Below are 16,169 nucleotides of genomic sequence, written 5' to 3'. Positions count from 1 at the left end.
TCAAACTGCGAGTGTTTCATCAGGGCAGCTGCGGAGCCGGGCCACGAGAGGCCCTTAGAGGGAGGCCTGGCTCAGGGGCGAGGTTGTGGGGCACCCCCGCCTCACTGTGTTCCCCCCTGGCCTGGAAGCAGGGGCTGATTTGCACCCGAAACCACGAACCGGACGATTGGCGGTGGGAGGCCTCCTCCCACCGATGAGGGCGGGGCCATGCAAATTAGCCAGTGCCGGGAGGGTGTGGCCTGGGGAGGCCTCAGCCGAAGGAGGCAGGGGGCCCCTTGGCTCGGAGTCCCGCTGCAAAGGACGGATTTACCAAGCTGGAAATCCGGCTGTCTGTACTACCTCCAGATTTTTAAAAGTTTGACCATTAAATCTAAAACCGGCACACTCCGTGGGCCTGGTCTGGCTTTCTGGCCGCTACAAACGGTTTCTTCGGTGCAATCTCTCCCTCTGTTCAACTTAAGGACTTTTTACCTTCTGAGTGCTGGGTTCCTGTCATTTGGGTTTCAAGGAAAGGAAGTTTGCAAAGCTGGTGCTGAGGGGAGAGGTGTGTGTGTGAGGTTGCGTTTGACAAGGGGGACAGGAGAAGGCGGCTGACGCTGGACCACACCCTCCCATCAGTGACTCCAGGCAGCTGCCCAGCTAGTGAACACACAAGGCATTTCTATGAAACATTTATTTGCTTTGAAACCTCCAGAAACATGCCAGAAAAATCTCAAGACCGGGATGGTGGGGGGGGGAAGACAATAAAGAATAAAAAATCCAAATGAAACAGATCAACATATGAAAAAAAAAACAACCCTGCTATCTTCAAGCCTTCAGATAAAACACCAACCTCAAATTAAATAGATTTCTTTTGCAGAGATCCTTAAAAAAAATAACAGAAAAAACCAAAAAAAAAAATAAATCATAATTTACACTTGTCAATGTACATGATTAGGTCCCCAAAATGATTCGAATGATCTGAAGATGTGAGTAAACTTAAAAAAAGAGCAGGGGAGGGGTCAGCCTCCAGGTTAGGGTCTGAGGAAAGGGCAGCGGGGCAGGTCCTGGACAGCCCTTCCAAAAAGAGGGTGGGGAAGAGGGGCAGAGATATCACAGTAGTTGGCCAGGGCTGAGGACCAAGCGGGCCCCACCTTGAGGCCCTCTCACTCCGCGGGTGAGGGTGAGGGTGAGGGACAGAGACGGCAGATCTGAGGGCTTCTGCCTGACTGCCGTGCTGCTAGGGTCAGGGGTGGATCGCAGGGAGACAAGAGTGCCCTTTCCTCTTGCCCCTGCTGGCCCAGCCTGGCACCCCTCTGAGTGCCCGTGTCCCGTGCGGTCCCCACAGCCCCCTCTCCTGAGGTTTCTGGCCCCAAAGAGAAAGCGGTGGGGTCTCTGGACCAGGGCTGGGCCACCTGGTGCTGGCTTCCAGCCCAGAGAGTGCTGCCTGCAGCGGGGCCAACTCCCCCTGCCTGGGGCCTCCCCAAACGGGAAAGTCCAGTGGCCTGCTCCCCGACTGCATCCCTCGGGAGTCCTCCCACTGAGTCCCAGCCCGTGGGGGACACCCCTTGATCCTCAGCTTGAGGTTGGGGGGAATCCAAAGATTGTGGCCATACAGACTTGTTCTGGCGCAACTCTACATGAAAAAATAAATATATATATATATCTCTTTCTTGTTTTTAAAGGAAAAAAAAAAGAAACTCTGTTTCCTGGGTGAACAGCGTAGTACCGCTCTGGCCTGGCCGACTAGCAAGCTGCCCCTTATTGCCTTGAGAGAACCAGCGTCCCGTGGGGGTTCACACGGAAAAGCCCCCCCTCCCCAGGGAGCACAGTGAGGGTGTCCGGACGTCCGCTTGCGAAGGAAGAACAAAACCAGAGAGGAGCTGAAGGCTGTTCTCTCTCCAGCCCTGACCCGAGGGCTGCGTGGAGCCCCTCCTGGTGCCCGGAAGAGGCCCTGGCCGTGTGGTTGTTGCTGGCGGGGCTGGGGAGGAGAGATGGGCCTTTACAGCCCAGGCCTGCGCAGGAGATGGAAGGTGGTGGAGCGGCCCAGGCGCTGTTGGCCTCTGGCGGTTGGTCGAGGGGCTGATAGAAAAGACTGCAGAAACGGTCCCGAGTGTGCAAATAGAGTTTCCCCTCAGAGAAGCTGACTCTGGATGCTGGGGCTTCCTCTCTCCACCCTGGGGTCCCAAGAAAAGAACTGAAACTCTAAGAAAGTGCTCCTGGTGGCTTTTTGGAAGAATATGGTTGGAAGGGGGTCATGTCCGTGCTTTCTGGAGCCCCGGCCGGTGTCCATACAGGACCTCCGCTCTCTGGGGCCTGGGGGAAGCTCAGGCCGGTCTCACACTGATTTCTCATGCAGGGGTCTTAGCCCCACAAGCCCAAACTCTGTTGTACGCCGTGAAGAAACCTGGTTTGTGGACTCCCAGAGCTGTGGAGTTTGGAGACACACTCTGGTCCTCCCTTCTCCTCTTCCTATGGCTTCTGATGGCTTGGTCCTAGGAAGAGGCTAGAGGGGCCTCCCCCGGGGGGCCGGGGTGGGCATGGTCCAGTGTCCAGTGTCCAGAGCTTGGCAGTTCAGAGGGGCGGCCTGAGACTGGGTCACCTTGTGGGGCCGGAGGACCGGTGAGGCCTGCTGCCGTCCAGGGTCTCCGTGTCCACGAGGAGGGCAGTGGGGCCCTGGCTGTGTCATCTCGGTCACACCTGCAACCAGGCAGCGAGCTGAGGGAGACGGGAGGGCGGGAGCCCACAGCCGGCCCAGCCAGGGGACCACTTCAGAGCTCCTTCTTCTCCCTGCAGAAGATCTCGGCGAACTTGCGCAGCTGCTCGCTGGCGGCCTGTGACTCCTCCTGCAAGCGCTGGTTGTTCTGTCGCAGGCTGGCCACCTCGGACTGCAGCACGGCCTTGTCCTGCTTCTCCTGTGGGGCGGGGCCGGCGTCAGCCGGTGTGCAGAGCCAGGCGGCCAGGGTTCGAATCCCAGCTCGGCTGCTCGGCAGCTGAGCGACCCTGGGCAAATGGCCTCATCTCTCTGGACCTGTCCCCCTCAACTCTTAGAACACAGACCTCACTGTCATCATTATCACCTTAGTTTACCCTCACAGCCGCCTGCGGACTTCGGGACTGCTGTTAGCCTCAGGTTCCCAGGAGGGAGAGGAAACCCAGCCTTGCACAGCAGGCAGGGAGCTGGGATGCGGACGGACATGGGCTGCCTGTATGGGCTCCGCTGGCCCTTCTGAGATGCCCTTCCAGGCTCTGTGACACCCCAAGGCAGCTGACTTGTCCAAGGTCACACAGCATTACATGGGGGGTTAGAACCTAGGCCCCTAGGATTCCGGTGCTTCAGACTCGCACAGTATATTCTGCCACCTGTCTTTTACCCCGAAGTATATAAAGCACCAAGTAGAAGTCCTCTGCCCTTACTTCTCTCCTCCTTCTACATCCTGGAGGTAAGTACAACAATTTGGAACGCTGCCTTCTAGATAACGCTCTGACCCACGGACGTTAAACTTTTTTTTTAAAGTATGACGATGTTCTAGGCAATAGTCTGCAGCTTGCTTAGTTTCTACTTGAGTGACTAGACTTCTTTTGCATGTCAGTAAATATGCAGATTCCTGCTAGTGTTTTAATTGGCTGCAGAATATTCCACGGCTCCAGGGTCCTGTCCTTTATATAACCACTCTCCTGTGGAGGGGGGCCCGCTGCACTGGCGCCAAGTTTTTATTGCCAACAGAGCATCGGTGAACATCCCTGCTCACGGATCTCTGGCCCCATGCTTGCAATTCTGCTGGATAAATTCCCACAAGCAGAATTGCGGGATCGACAAGATACACAATCATTTTTTTTTAATAAGAATTATCCAACTGCCCTCCGAAAAGGCTGGGCCAATTTGCTCTTCCTCCAACAATTTAGGAGAGTTCTCTCCATGTGCTTATTACCAAACTTTGGTATTGTCACTTTCTACTCTTTGCTCACGACTACATTCGAAGCTGGGCAGTCTCCCCTAAAATGGGTGGCGTGGGGTGGGGTGGGGACAGGTGCGTCAGCCTCGTGCATGTCTGGAAGTGGAACAGGGAGGCGCACGGCGGCGGGCTGGCTGCCCAGCGGCCTTACCTTCTGGAGGTCGGTGTGCAGCTGCTTCAGCATCACCTCCAGCTGGTACACCTTGCCTGTCAGGTCCAGGGGAGGCTCCTCGCTGGAAGGACAAGGGACAGGGTGAGACTCAAGGCCCCCCCCAGGCCCGGGGGAGGGTTCCAGACCCACAGCTGGGGAGGAACACGGGGGCTAGGGCCCTCTGGTCCCTCAAGTTCTGGGGAGCCCTGTTCTTGCTGGGGTCCTGAGGGGGGCCTGGAGGAGGGGCTCTGGGGGAAGCCTGAAGCCAGCCCTCCTCCCCGCTGTGCTCCACCCAGAGAGGGTCCATCTGTGGATGTGGATGGGGGCTGTGGATCTGTGGATGTGGGCGGGTCTTGTGGCCGCCTGTCGAAGGCTGTGTGCGTGCCCGCCCTGAAGTGTGCCCTCCCCCCAGGCACAGACCACGCTTGTACTTCAGGGAGAAATTCCTCCTGGGTGTGAGCACCTCACGTAGCACAAGACAAGCCTGCCCCGCAGACATCCACTGAGCACCCAGCAGACCTGGGCCCTGCAACTGCAATGGGCAACGGAACAGGAGGGCCTGCTCTTGGGGACGATAATAAAGGACGCTGACAAAGATCATGACAGCGTCGCCCTTCCAGAGAGCCTACCCTGCGGTGGGCACAGTCTCAGTGTAACACAGCTCCTGGCCCAAAGTGGTCTGGGAGGTCACCATGTCCTTACCCTGTGGACAGAGCGGGGAGCCCAACCTGTGGCTCCTCCTCTGTGCAGCCCCCAGCCCTGGCCTGCTGGGCCCCTGCAGAGGACAGTGGGCAGCCCTTTCCCTCCAGGGGGCTCCACGGGGCACAGTGGGGGGTGGGCTGCAGCAGACCAGAAGGGAGAGAGAGGGGAGAGGACTCGGCTGCCTGCCTTCCTGCTCCTTTCTTCCCTCTCCCCAGTCCTGGATCCTGGGGACCCGCAGCTGCAGGGGAGGTGGCAGGCAGGTGGGAGAGAGTCACTAGTGCAGGGGTGAAGGGAATGCGGGGAGCTCGCCCTGAGGCCATGGTCCTGCCATTCCCACTCCCAGCCTGTTCCTCCCTTGCTGCCCCCCTTGCCGCAGCGGCACCATCTGCAATCGCCTCGTTCCTGTGATTACAGTCGGGCCACATCTTTGGTGGAGGTTGAGTTCTAAAGCCAGTGAAAGAGGGGTGTGAAGAAGAGTCAAAAAAAAAAGAAGAGTCAGAAAAACCCAGAAGAGTCAAAATTTCTCTCGAAAATCCCTTCATTTGCCCATAAAGTACAGTGCACCACTGATGTACAGGTAAGCCTGCACGCCGAGTGTTAAGTGCACTACTGAAACCCACGGACATGCGAACATGCCCTTTCCAGTCTCCCTCTTTTTAATTGTATTTCCGGCCAAGTGAGTGCAGTCAGGTATGTTGCACTAAACATAAGAGGACAGATGCGAGATGTCTGTCTCCCTGTCCTCCTCTGTCCCCCTTGGGTCAACAGAGAGCCCAGCTTGGGCTGCCAGGGGAGAAGCGACCGTCTGCATAATTCAGGCACGTGCAGAGGGGACCCAAGAGCAGAGAGAGGGGAGATGAAAGAGGGAGGAAGGGACCACGGTGCGGCGTGCAGTGGGGGGCACTCCTTAGAGCTTCACGACTTAGAAGTGAACTGATTCTGTGGATTACAGCATGTCTCCATCCATGGGGATGGGGCTAACCTGGACTCAGTCACCACTGGGTCCCGGTGTGTGGATTACTCCACAGTCCGTGGCCCCTCTTTCGCCAGGCGGGGGTCTGCGTTGTAGGGACCCAGGTTGCCGGCCTCCAGGTGTTTCCAGGGAAACCTCACCTCATGGTAGGGGTGGTCCTGGGGGTGGGGGGCCCCCTCTCCAGGCTCAGGTGGCTGTGGACAGGACTGTGTGCAGGTGGGACCTCCGGGCTCAGAGCTGGGTCGTTGAGAGAGAAAAGCGAGACGGCTCTTTGCACTGCTCGGGGAGGGGGGGGCGGAGAGGGGGAGAAGGGTCAGCAGAGCTCCCCGTTCCTCCACCCCCATGCACCCGCCACCTGCCCCCTGCCTAACCACCTTTCCCCCCCGCACACCTCCCAGCCAAACCACCCCGACATTCTCAGTCACTTGTGCTCGATCACACAGGCATTTAGGATGAGTTCCTACCCAAAAACCAAACCAAGTGACACACACACACAAATCCCATCCTGATTCTGAGCAAGCTTCTAGACCCAATGGCTGGTTTAGACAAAATTCAAGGGACAGAAACAAGTTAAATGCCAGCATGAGAGAGTAACCACCCAAATTTGGCATAAATGACCTGGTTTCACCAACAAGTAAATGGTATGAAAAAAACAAGTGGATAGGGTTGAAGCTGGGTGAGGAGTTCATGGGGATTCGTTTGCACTGTGATTTTGAGAATGTCTGAAATTTCAAAAGCGAAAAGAGAAGCAATACAGAGAATACCATGCATATTGAAGAGAGAAAAGAAATCCCATAGCTGTTAAAGCTCCGATTCTGGGGTGTCGCCCTAGACTTGCCCTGGGGACGGGGCCCGAGCACCTGCATTTTTAAATGGGGACCCGGAGGTGATCTTTCTGTAAGCCCTCGGTGAGGGCCGGTTCAGTGAGCCCGGGGACAGCTGGAAATTGGAATACGTGGGCACAGAAAACCAGGAGTTGGGTCCCCCTGCATGCCCCTTGGGCAGAGGTACCACCAGGAGCTGGTGGTATAAGCTGGACACCTGGCAGAGGCAGGCCCCCGACTCCTGTTCTGACATTTTTTCAAGTTTCTACTTTTTTTTGAAGATTTTTAAAATTTATTTGAGAGAGACTGAGAGCATGAGAAAGAAAGCGCACGAGTGGAGGGAGGGGCAGAGGGAGAGGGAGAAGCAGGCTCCCCGCTGAGGGTGGAGCCCGACCAGGGGCTGGATCCCAGGACCCTGGGATCATGACCTGAGCCGAAGGCAGACGCTTAAGTGACCGAGGCACCCAGGCAGCCCAGATGTTGATGTGTCTTGTTAACCAGCAATGGTGACCTTGCTCCCTTGGGTTAAGGTGCCGTCCACTGGCTTTCTCCATTGTGAAGTTACGATGGTTCCCTTCTAACAGTCACTTTGTTAGGAGTGAGACGCTGAGTCCAGCCCACTCCCAACAGCGAGGGGAATGAAGCCTCCCCTCCAGGAGGGACAGTATGAAAGCACTTGGGGACTGCGCAATCATCCCTAAGTATTTTGGGGTAGATACTTCAAGGCTATGTAAACACGCTGCTTCTGCTTAAAGTCTCCCCACTAATTTTAGCAATCATCAATCACATCTGTGCTATTTTAATGATGACTTTCCATTTCCCTCATTCCTTCTGGATTAACTGGGATCCTTTTATAAGAGCTGTCCTAGCCACCGTCTGTTTATTCACTTACCTACTGATCGGAGTTTGGACTCATGGACATTTGTTCTATTCTTTGGGTTAGAATCCAAAGCTGCTGTTATTTATTTTGCTGTTCAACGGCTCCAACTTCGGCCACTGGGAGCTCTTTGGGATGGCTCCCATGAACCCCTGACACGCTCCCCACCTTGCTAAAGCACTTCCTTACTTTCTAGCACCACAAGATGTGATCCCCTTTACTTTTTTTTTCCTGGAACATTTTGAAGTGAACCCCAGGTATCTTTGTAGTTCCCCTGCAGAAGCTTCCCTATGCCACAGCTATACCACGAATATACCTGCTGAAGTTAACAATTCCTTCAGTCTTTTCCATTTGTTTGGATCACACAGGATAACGTCCATACATTGTCCCTGGAACAGACCAACCAAGCTCACAGCTAGCTGAAACCACCCTGACTCCGTTCCGCTGCTGGCCCCTCTCCCTGCTCCACAGGGAGGTAACTGCCACTGTGGCCTTGGTGTGTTTCCTTCCAGGCCTTTCTGCTACACCGTCCCACATCACCCATTACCTATCCTTCTGTGTGGTTGCTGGGCTTCATTTATTAATTTCAAAGAGGAGGAGGAGAAAGCTCCCTGGGGGACTCTGATGCGCCACCAACCTGCTCCCCCAGCTCCTCCCAGAAGCCCACAGCTGAGGCCCGGTGTCTGGACAGCTCTGCCTTCCAAACACAATACTACAGCTGCTGGTGGCATCTGGGTCTTCAGGGAGCAGCTTGGGGTCATCCAACTCTGTCTCTGCAGCTCTGAGAGGTGAAGAACTGCAGCTCAGTGAGTTACGACCCGAATTTGTCTCAATGAGGAGAGAGCCTGAGCGTGTACAAAAGTGTAAGAGCATCTGAGTTTCCTTTTCCACAAGTGATCTGCTTCCTGTGCCCCTTTCTGGAGGGTCATTCAGGCCTGGGCTCGAGTCCTGACCCCGTGTGCCCTTGGCCGGCTAGGAGACTCTGGCGGCCGAGCCTCAGTTTCCTCATTTGTAAACGGGAATCCTCACGCATCCCTGAGACCAGATTAGAAGTGATGTAAGGCGGTCAAGTGCTGGCTCCGTGGAGATGCTCTGTAATGTCACTGTGGCCGTATCACCTCCTCCTCCAAGGGCCGCAGAGCAACCCTCTCCGCCGCTGTGTGTCAGGGCTCCGAAGGGTCAAGTTTACCTGCAGCACTGCTGATGGTTCCCGAGCGAGCAGAAGGCGGGGGTAGACCAGAGGCCTGGCCTGGCGTTCTCTGACCGCTCTCCCTCCCACCCTGGCCACGCCTGGAGGCCTGACCGTCTTTGCCCCGAGACCAGGAGGGGCTGCAGGGTAAGATGGAAGTGACCAACAGGAGCAGACAAGGAGGGAAGCTTTCTCCAGGCCACCTACCAGATGTGGATTGGCCCAAACATGGAAGTAGGAAGGCCACGTACCCTTTGGGTCTGGTTTAAGGGATCCTGCTCTGAGCCAGACCCACGCCAGGCACCCAGCGGTGACGGAGATGGCCCCAGGTCCTGCCCTCCTAGGCCAGTGGGGAACACAGACCCATCATTGGGCAGCAGTGGCCCTGAGTGGGCAGGGTTGGGGGAGCCCAGGGCAGGTGCCTAATCCAGACTAGGGGATATCAGGGACGGCTTCCTGAAGGAAGGACAGCAAAGCTATTGTCTAAAAGATGAAAAAATGAGCCAGAAGAATATGTTCATGTTGGTCAGGAATCACCACAGGTCCCAGCGTACAGATGAGGAACCCAAGGTCACACGGGAAGGAAATGGCAGAGTGCTAGCCGTTCCTCATTATCTGTTTTCCCTTTTTCCATAAGAACAAATCCCAAACGTTCGTTGGGCATAGGGCCTCATTTCTCAGCCTGCCCTGGAGCTATGAGGTACGGCTGTGTGCAACTCTCTGGCCCACGGCAAGTAAGCGTAGGGGGGAGTGTCAGGCTTGGGGATGTGTCCTCCTTCCTGCTGCTTGGAGTTGAACACGGTGGCCTTGCACTCTAGCAGCCATCCTGGACCGTGAGGGTAAGGCCCCCGGAAATGGCAGAGCAGAAGATACAAGGAGCCTGCACCCTAATGCATTTGTGGAACTGCTGCCCAGCCCTAGACCCCCCCCCACCCCAGGAATTTGCAGCTGCATAAAACAGGTTTAAGTCATTGTTAATTTCGGTTTTCTGCCGCTTGTAGCCAAAGCAAATCTAAACACAGTTTGGATGATTCCAAGTTTGTACTGTGATGTGATACAAGGTACCGTCTGTTGAGGGCTTGTTCTGTGCCTTAACGGGTCTTATACACGGTGGCGTTTCATGTAATCCTCACTGCAGCCCCAGGCACGTTCCTGTTCTGCAGATCAGATAGGCAAATACATTTGCCCAGGACTGCACAGTGAGCAAGAGTCAGGGCAGGACGTGAACCCTGCTCCCCCTAATTCCAGATCCTGCGTGTGCCCCACTTCAGAGCCCCAAGGCCCTCCATTGATCCTTCTAGGACAGAGCAGCAGGGGAGGGATTGGGCCACGTTGGGTGGAAAGTGCCTACCTTCGTAGGCTTTGGCTGCATTCACCAGGCTGGACCACTCAAGGCCAGCAGCTGTGTCAGGCAGGGGCATCATCCCGGGGTCAAGGCGTCGCAGCGGCCGGTCCCGCCCGTCGGCCAGTGAGAGCTCCGAGGCAGAGATGGTGGCTGGGTAGGAAGAGCGGAGAGGGGAGATGGGGGGAGAGTGACAACGTGAAGGAAACGAAGACATTCATCCATTCTGTTTTACTTTCTGGGTAGCTCTATAATGCTATAGCACATATGGTTAAGTAAATACGTTACCATCGCCAGAAGATGCCAAATGCCGGCAGGTAAGGGGGTGGGAGTGTCAGGTGTTTATGTGGGTGGGGACGGGGTGAGAGAGACAGAGCAGTGGGACGCACAGTCACAGGTGACGCCGTGGGGGGCCTCGGAGGTCAGGAGGACTCTGTCTTTTACTGCGAGTGGGATGGAGCCAAAGGCTCCCCCTCGCTGGGTGTGGAGGCCGGGCTGTGCGGGGGTGGGGAGCAGGGAGGCGGTGAGGAGGCTGCCGGGGAGAGTGGACCGGCCTGGGTGAGGCTGGGGCGGGGGGTGGGGTGGGGGGGGTGGGGTGGGGGATGGGAACAAGTAGCAGGTCCTGGAATGATTTTGTACGTGCAACCAAAAGTACCTCCAGAAGAGGGGAGGTGAGCGTGGGCCAGAGAGGAGGATGCAGGGTGACTTCAGAGATGGGGAGGCCGGGGGGGGGGGGGCACAAGTTTATTCCTGGAGGTGTGGAGCGGAGGAGGCAGGGCCAGGCCGCAGATAGAAATCTGGGTCATCACTGTGTGGCCAGTGTCTGGTGGCGGCAAGGTCGCCGTGGGGAGATGGGGCAGAGAAAGAGGCCCCTGAAGTCTCCGGGTGTTGGGAGTGACAGCGACAGCAGCTGCATTTGGGGCCTCAGCTTGCTGCCGCCTCCCAGCTGCCAAAGGGGAGGGGACAGAGGACGGCAGCACAGAGAGGTCAGGAAGTGACTCAGGCAGGAAAGGCAGGGCCCTACCATGCTGGGTGCGTTACAGGACCATCATGCCGTGGCCGGGTGGGAGGTGTTGTGATGCTCCCCCATGCTGTGGAGGGGGAAACTGAGGCTCAGAGCAAGACGTCTGGCTCGCGCTCACACTCGCTGGCAGTGGCACTTGGCTCTGAACTGCATGGTCTGACGCTGACCCTGCTCGACGCCCCGCCCCGCCAGGCTTTGGGTTTTATTTTTATTTTTATTTTTTTTAAAGATTTATTTATTTATTTATTTGAGAGAGAGAGAGAATGAGAGATAGAGAGCATGAGAGGGAAGAGGGTCAGAGGGAGAAGCAGACTCCCTGCTGAGCAGGGAGCCCGATGTGGGACTCGATCCCGGGACTCCAGGATCATGACCTGAGCCGAAGGCAGTCGCTTAACCAACTGAGCCACCCAGGCGCCCCAGGCTTTGGGGTTTAGAAGGTCCCTGTTAATACTCTGTCCTAACCCTGCTCGACAGTCCTGAGGTGCAAGCCTGACTCACGGTGGGATTAAAATGCTTGCTCCGGACGGAAGAATACCAACAAAATAATAAATAGCTAGTGCTTTTCAGTGCTTCCTGCATAGATCAGGGATTGTGCTAAGTGTCTTCCACGTATTGACGTGTCTGAGTCTCAGTGTAATGTGGTGAGGGGTAGGTTCGCCTTGAGCTGAGTCGGGAATGGAGTGGGAGCAGGCTCTGGGGAGACTCCACCTCAATGACACAGGACACAGGCCTCAGCCAAAACCCCTGGGGTAGACACATCTCTGAAATTAAGAGCTGTCTGCATTGGAGGGCGCTGCGCAGCTGCTATTACACACTGGCCCCTGGAAAGGCCGGGCAGCAGCCCATAGTCACGCCAGCGATCTGCAATGAAGTCACGATCGCTTGCACCACATGGAGTGGAGAAGGATCATAAACTAACAGCCCCATGGCCGTCTGGGTTGGATTTTGCTGCTCAATGAGCCTGGCCCAAACTTCTGCGTCGCCTCTCAGTTTTGGAGCCTTTGGTGTTGTGAATAAGGGACTGGAGGGTGTACCGAAGGCAGGACCCACCTCAGCTGGTGCACAGGCTTTGATGGGGGCCGTGTGCACTGTGCCCCCTTCGTGGGGGATGCTGGGTAAATAGTTGCTGGGTGAATAAAAGGATGGATGAGTCACACCCTTACACCTCCTTCCTCCAAGAGTTGGCAGACTTGGGGGGAATCAGGTAAGTAAATAAACATTCATGAAACCATCTGCTTGGTGCTGGAGCAGGGAGCTGGGGGAGCAGCTAAAGGAAAACCCGATCCTCAGGGCCCTCCCGTCTGCAGCCTTCTCTAGCTGACACCCTGTCTCTAGCCTCAAATGACTCCAATCTTTGGGCAGTCCAGACTTCTAGCTAGGTGACCCCCAGGAGACCCCCTGATTCTCAGCTAACCATCCCCTGCTCTTGTGGGAGACACCGTCAGTACCCACCAGCAGAAGCTCCGATGCACCCCAGCTCCCCACCTCGGCTGACACCACCACTGGTGACCTCCAGTGTGGTCTGTCTGCCTGCTTCCCAACCCTGGTGAAGCCCCCCTGCTGGCCCCAACGCGCCCGCACTCACTTTTCTTCTCTGGGAAGCCGCTGCCCGTGGCAGGGCCAGTGCTGGGGCTGCCACTACCGGGCGGGTGGGGGTGCTGGTGCTGGCGGCGGGCGGGCAGAGTGCTGGAGGGGAAGGCGCAGGTGCTGGTGAAGAGCACGTCGCTGGGCAGGCCCGGCTCCAGGCTGGCAGGGTTGGCCAAGCTGGGCTCCCGCCGCCCACTGCACAGACTCTCATCGGACAGTGTCCGCTGCAGGCTCTTCTGCGGTGACTGTTGGGAGAGACATGGACGGTCACGCGGCGCGGTCATGGCCTGGCTCCCGGTCACCATCCTCACAGGCGTCTTCCCGTCCTGGACAGCTGTGCATCTTACCCACCCAGCATCTGTTTCTGCCCCTTTCTGCTCAAAGCACCTCAAATTTCCCCTGGGGATGCCTCTTCCCCTACTCCCTCCCCACCTGGTTCTGGCCCTCCAGAGGCCATCGCCACCCTCCTGCTCCAGGTAAGGTTAGGGAAGGCAGTGTGACCGAAGCTGGACTTATGGGAGCCAGTCATTGGTGGGGACCAATGGGGACAGCTCGGTCCCACAAGAGTGCGAATAACCAGAAGTAGGTAAGGACAAGAATGGAGAGAAGCAGACAGTGTCGAGGGACTAAGGGAGCCTGATGGTTCCCCTGCCTTTGGGTAACAAGAGCCTGAATTTCCCCTGGGAACTCCGCCCTCACTCTTGGTCCACGCAGTTTGGGTGGGTGGAGGCTGCTTTCATCCTGGGCTCCAGGAGAGGGACACGAGAGCCATTAAGAGTATCCCTCTCTAGTCACGTGAACTACCCTAGTGCGGAAGGAATCCCCTACATGCCTGCCGAGGCCGGCTTATACTGTGATTTGGCCCCTGACTAATGTGACGACCTGACTTCTGGCTATGAAGTCACATACACCTACATACAGATGGGGCTAGCCGGTGCTGCAGATGGAGGCCACGGGCAGAAGGAGGCCGGAGTGACCACAGGGAGCTCTGTACTCCTCCCTCGCCCTCCCACGACCGCCTGGCACGCCTGATTCTGTGTGTGTGTGTATGTGTGTGGTGGGGGGCGGCTTCTACATACCCCCGCATCTCTCTCCTGCTCAGGCGCCAGGTTGTCCATGATGATGAGTTTCTTCAGGTCGTCCTCAATGGTGGATTTGTAGTTCTTCCGTGGGGAGCGGAGGTCTCGGAGGGATGCCCTCAACCGTGGCTGCCCGAAGACGTTTTTTGTATTAGTGTCCACCTGCCTGGAATGACAGGATGAGGGTCAGAGTGGCCTTGTGGAGGCTCACCCTGCTTCTCAAAGCAGTCCTGACCCAAGAAAGCTGGCTGCCTTCCAGGGAAGGGACTGTGGCCTTCTCCCCTTCACCTGCTGGAGGTGAGCTGGAAGAGGGATCAAATTTATTCTCTCCATTCATTCATCGCACAAGATTTCCTGGGAACCTGCCCTAGGCTGTGCCTGTTCCAGGCGGGGGACACAGAACAGCGAACATGCAGCTGACCTCCAGTCACGGAGACACATAATTAACAAGTAACTATACAACAGGCGTCCAATGTCACACAGGCTGTGCGAGTGGAGGAGTCAGGATTCCAGCCGAGGCCACTAGGCCACAGAGCCCACAAGTTTACCTCCGAACTTGACTGCCATGTTTGTATCACAGACACAGCATAAAAATGATGTATGGGGGGTGGGGGTGGGCGCCTGGGTGGCTCAGTCGGTTAAGTGTCCCACTCTTGACTTCGGCTCAGGTCATGATCTCAGGGTTTTGAGATCGAGCCCCGCATCGGGCTCCACACTCAGTGCGGAATCAAGCTTGAGATTCTCTCTCTTCCTCTGCCTCTACCCCCACCCCCCAAATAAATAATAAATAAATAAAATCTTAAAACAAAAAGATGTACAGTGTGTGGGGAGCATAACTGCATTTGGTTTAGTCATACTCTTTTAAAGTGCAGAGAAAAAGTTCTGGGGAAATTATGAACAATGGGTACATGACCCCCTGGGAGGTCAGGAGTCTTTTTAGGAGTTGGAAAAATGGGACTGTCATTTTTCATCTGATACCCTTCTGAACTGTCTCAATTTATTTTACCATAATCACATGCCAGAACAATAACGATGATTTAAAAAACTAGTTTAAAAAAAAGGTGACACCTGGAATTTATCATTTTGTTAACTCAAGAAAGAAAAAGTCTTTGGACCCAGGAAGAAAGACGATGTCTAGGGCTCCTGAGTGTTTTGAAGTTTGCATTTTTTCTCATTTTCTCAGCTGCCACCTTGGGGGTTTTAACAAAAGAAGGAAGAGAGGGTGGCGAGTTTTTTCCCTGTCAGGTCGTATTCCTCCCCAAATTAGAATTCCAGGTCTAGGGTAATTCTGGCTCCATTACAGTGTTCTCTGAAGTGTGTTCTCTGGCAAATGAAAAGCTTTAGAGCCAAAAGAGAGAAATACACAGCAAAATAGAGTAAGAGCATACACCCCAATGAGTACATGGTTCCTCCCCTGGGAGTGGGAAGGGGGCTCAGCCCTCCCCCTTCCAAAGGGATTTCACAGTTTTCCAGAGTCCCCGGCAAGGAGGGGGGGTGGAGCCTGTGACTCAGTGCAGGGCATGTCCCGTGCTGTGCCCACCTTCCCTGAAGAGGGAGCAGGCCGGGACTTCAGCCCGTCTATGGCAAGAAAGGGACACTGTTTATGAGGCTGGCCCTCTGGGAGGGGCACAAAGCCACCTGAGGAACACTTTCAAACGTGCATGCTCTTGGCCCTAGGGACTCTTATCTACTTCTGGGCGTGTGTCCTTTGGAAAGGCCTGTGTGACCTACGTGTGCCAAGTATATGGGGACGCTTAATGGGGTCCTGTCCGTGAAGCAAAAAGAATTGGCCAGCAGGGGAAGAGCGAGGCCCCACAGAATCATGCCACCTAGCTATTAAAGAGAAGTGGAGCTGGTTCACGTAACACAGAAAGAGGTTGTCCCCGATATGTCACAGGAATAAAGAAGTGGTATGTATAGTGTGAAATCATTTTTAGAAAACAAAGCTTACACATAGCCTAGTTTGATGTATTAAAATTTACCAAACTCTCAGCTCCAAAGGATGGGTACGTTGGGGGATTCGCTTTCCAAAAATGTGCCTCACCACAGCCTGTGAAATCCTTGACAATCTGCCCCGCCCTGCCTCTGCCCTCCTCTCCTCCCACACAGGCCTCCCAATGTTCCTTTAGCATGCCAGGCACGGTCCTGCTCCAGGGCCTTTGCATTGGCTGTTCTGGCGGCCTGGAGCTGCCCTCCCCAGCATTCCTCATGAATAGCAGCTTCTCATCTATCCAGCTTATCTGAAATGTTGCCTCCTCTGGGAGGCCTCGCCTGACCACTCAAGCTTCTGGTGTCCCCTCCCAGCCCGGGCGTGCTCCATCATGCAATCGTGTGCCCTGCTTCACTGTGCTCATCTCCCGGCAGTTTGTCACAGGCGCTTGTGTGTTTGTGGTCCCACTCTCACCTCATCTGCAGCCTTCTGTTCTGTGTTGGGAACAAGGCCTGCCACATTGCAAGCACTCAGAAGTAGCTGTTCAACGCGAATC

At 55.6% G+C, this 16,169-nt stretch overlaps 1 protein-coding gene across 1 annotated transcript in view; it reads right to left on the bottom strand.

The window, feature by feature from the left end:
• Positions 1-655: 655 nt before the first annotated feature.
• Positions 656-16,169, bottom strand: part of SIPA1L3 (signal induced proliferation associated 1 like 3) — a 222,560-nt gene continuing 207,046 nt past the window's right edge. The window contains exons 17-22 of the mRNA XM_028090625.2: positions 13,684-13,849; positions 12,603-12,849; positions 10,003-10,146; positions 5,902-6,037; positions 4,087-4,168; positions 656-2,894 (exon numbers count right to left, since the gene is read on the bottom strand). Of these exons, the coding sequence (XP_027946426.1) occupies positions 2,751-2,894; positions 4,087-4,168; positions 5,902-6,037; positions 10,003-10,146; positions 12,603-12,849; positions 13,684-13,849 (919 nt within the window). The 3' untranslated portion in view covers positions 656-2,750. The remainder of the gene's footprint in view (positions 2,895-4,086; positions 4,169-5,901; positions 6,038-10,002; positions 10,147-12,602; positions 12,850-13,683; positions 13,850-16,169) is intronic.

Source organism: Eumetopias jubatus, unplaced genomic scaffold (assembly GCF_037043125.1).
Source record: "Eumetopias jubatus isolate StellerSeaLion01/CBP00866 unplaced genomic scaffold, mEumJub1_p1.0 scaffold_10, whole genome shotgun sequence".
NCBI lineage: Eukaryota > Metazoa > Chordata > Mammalia > Carnivora > Otariidae > Eumetopias > Eumetopias jubatus.
Note: the sequence above shows the minus strand (reverse complement) of the source record. Positions and strands in the feature narration are given on the sequence as shown.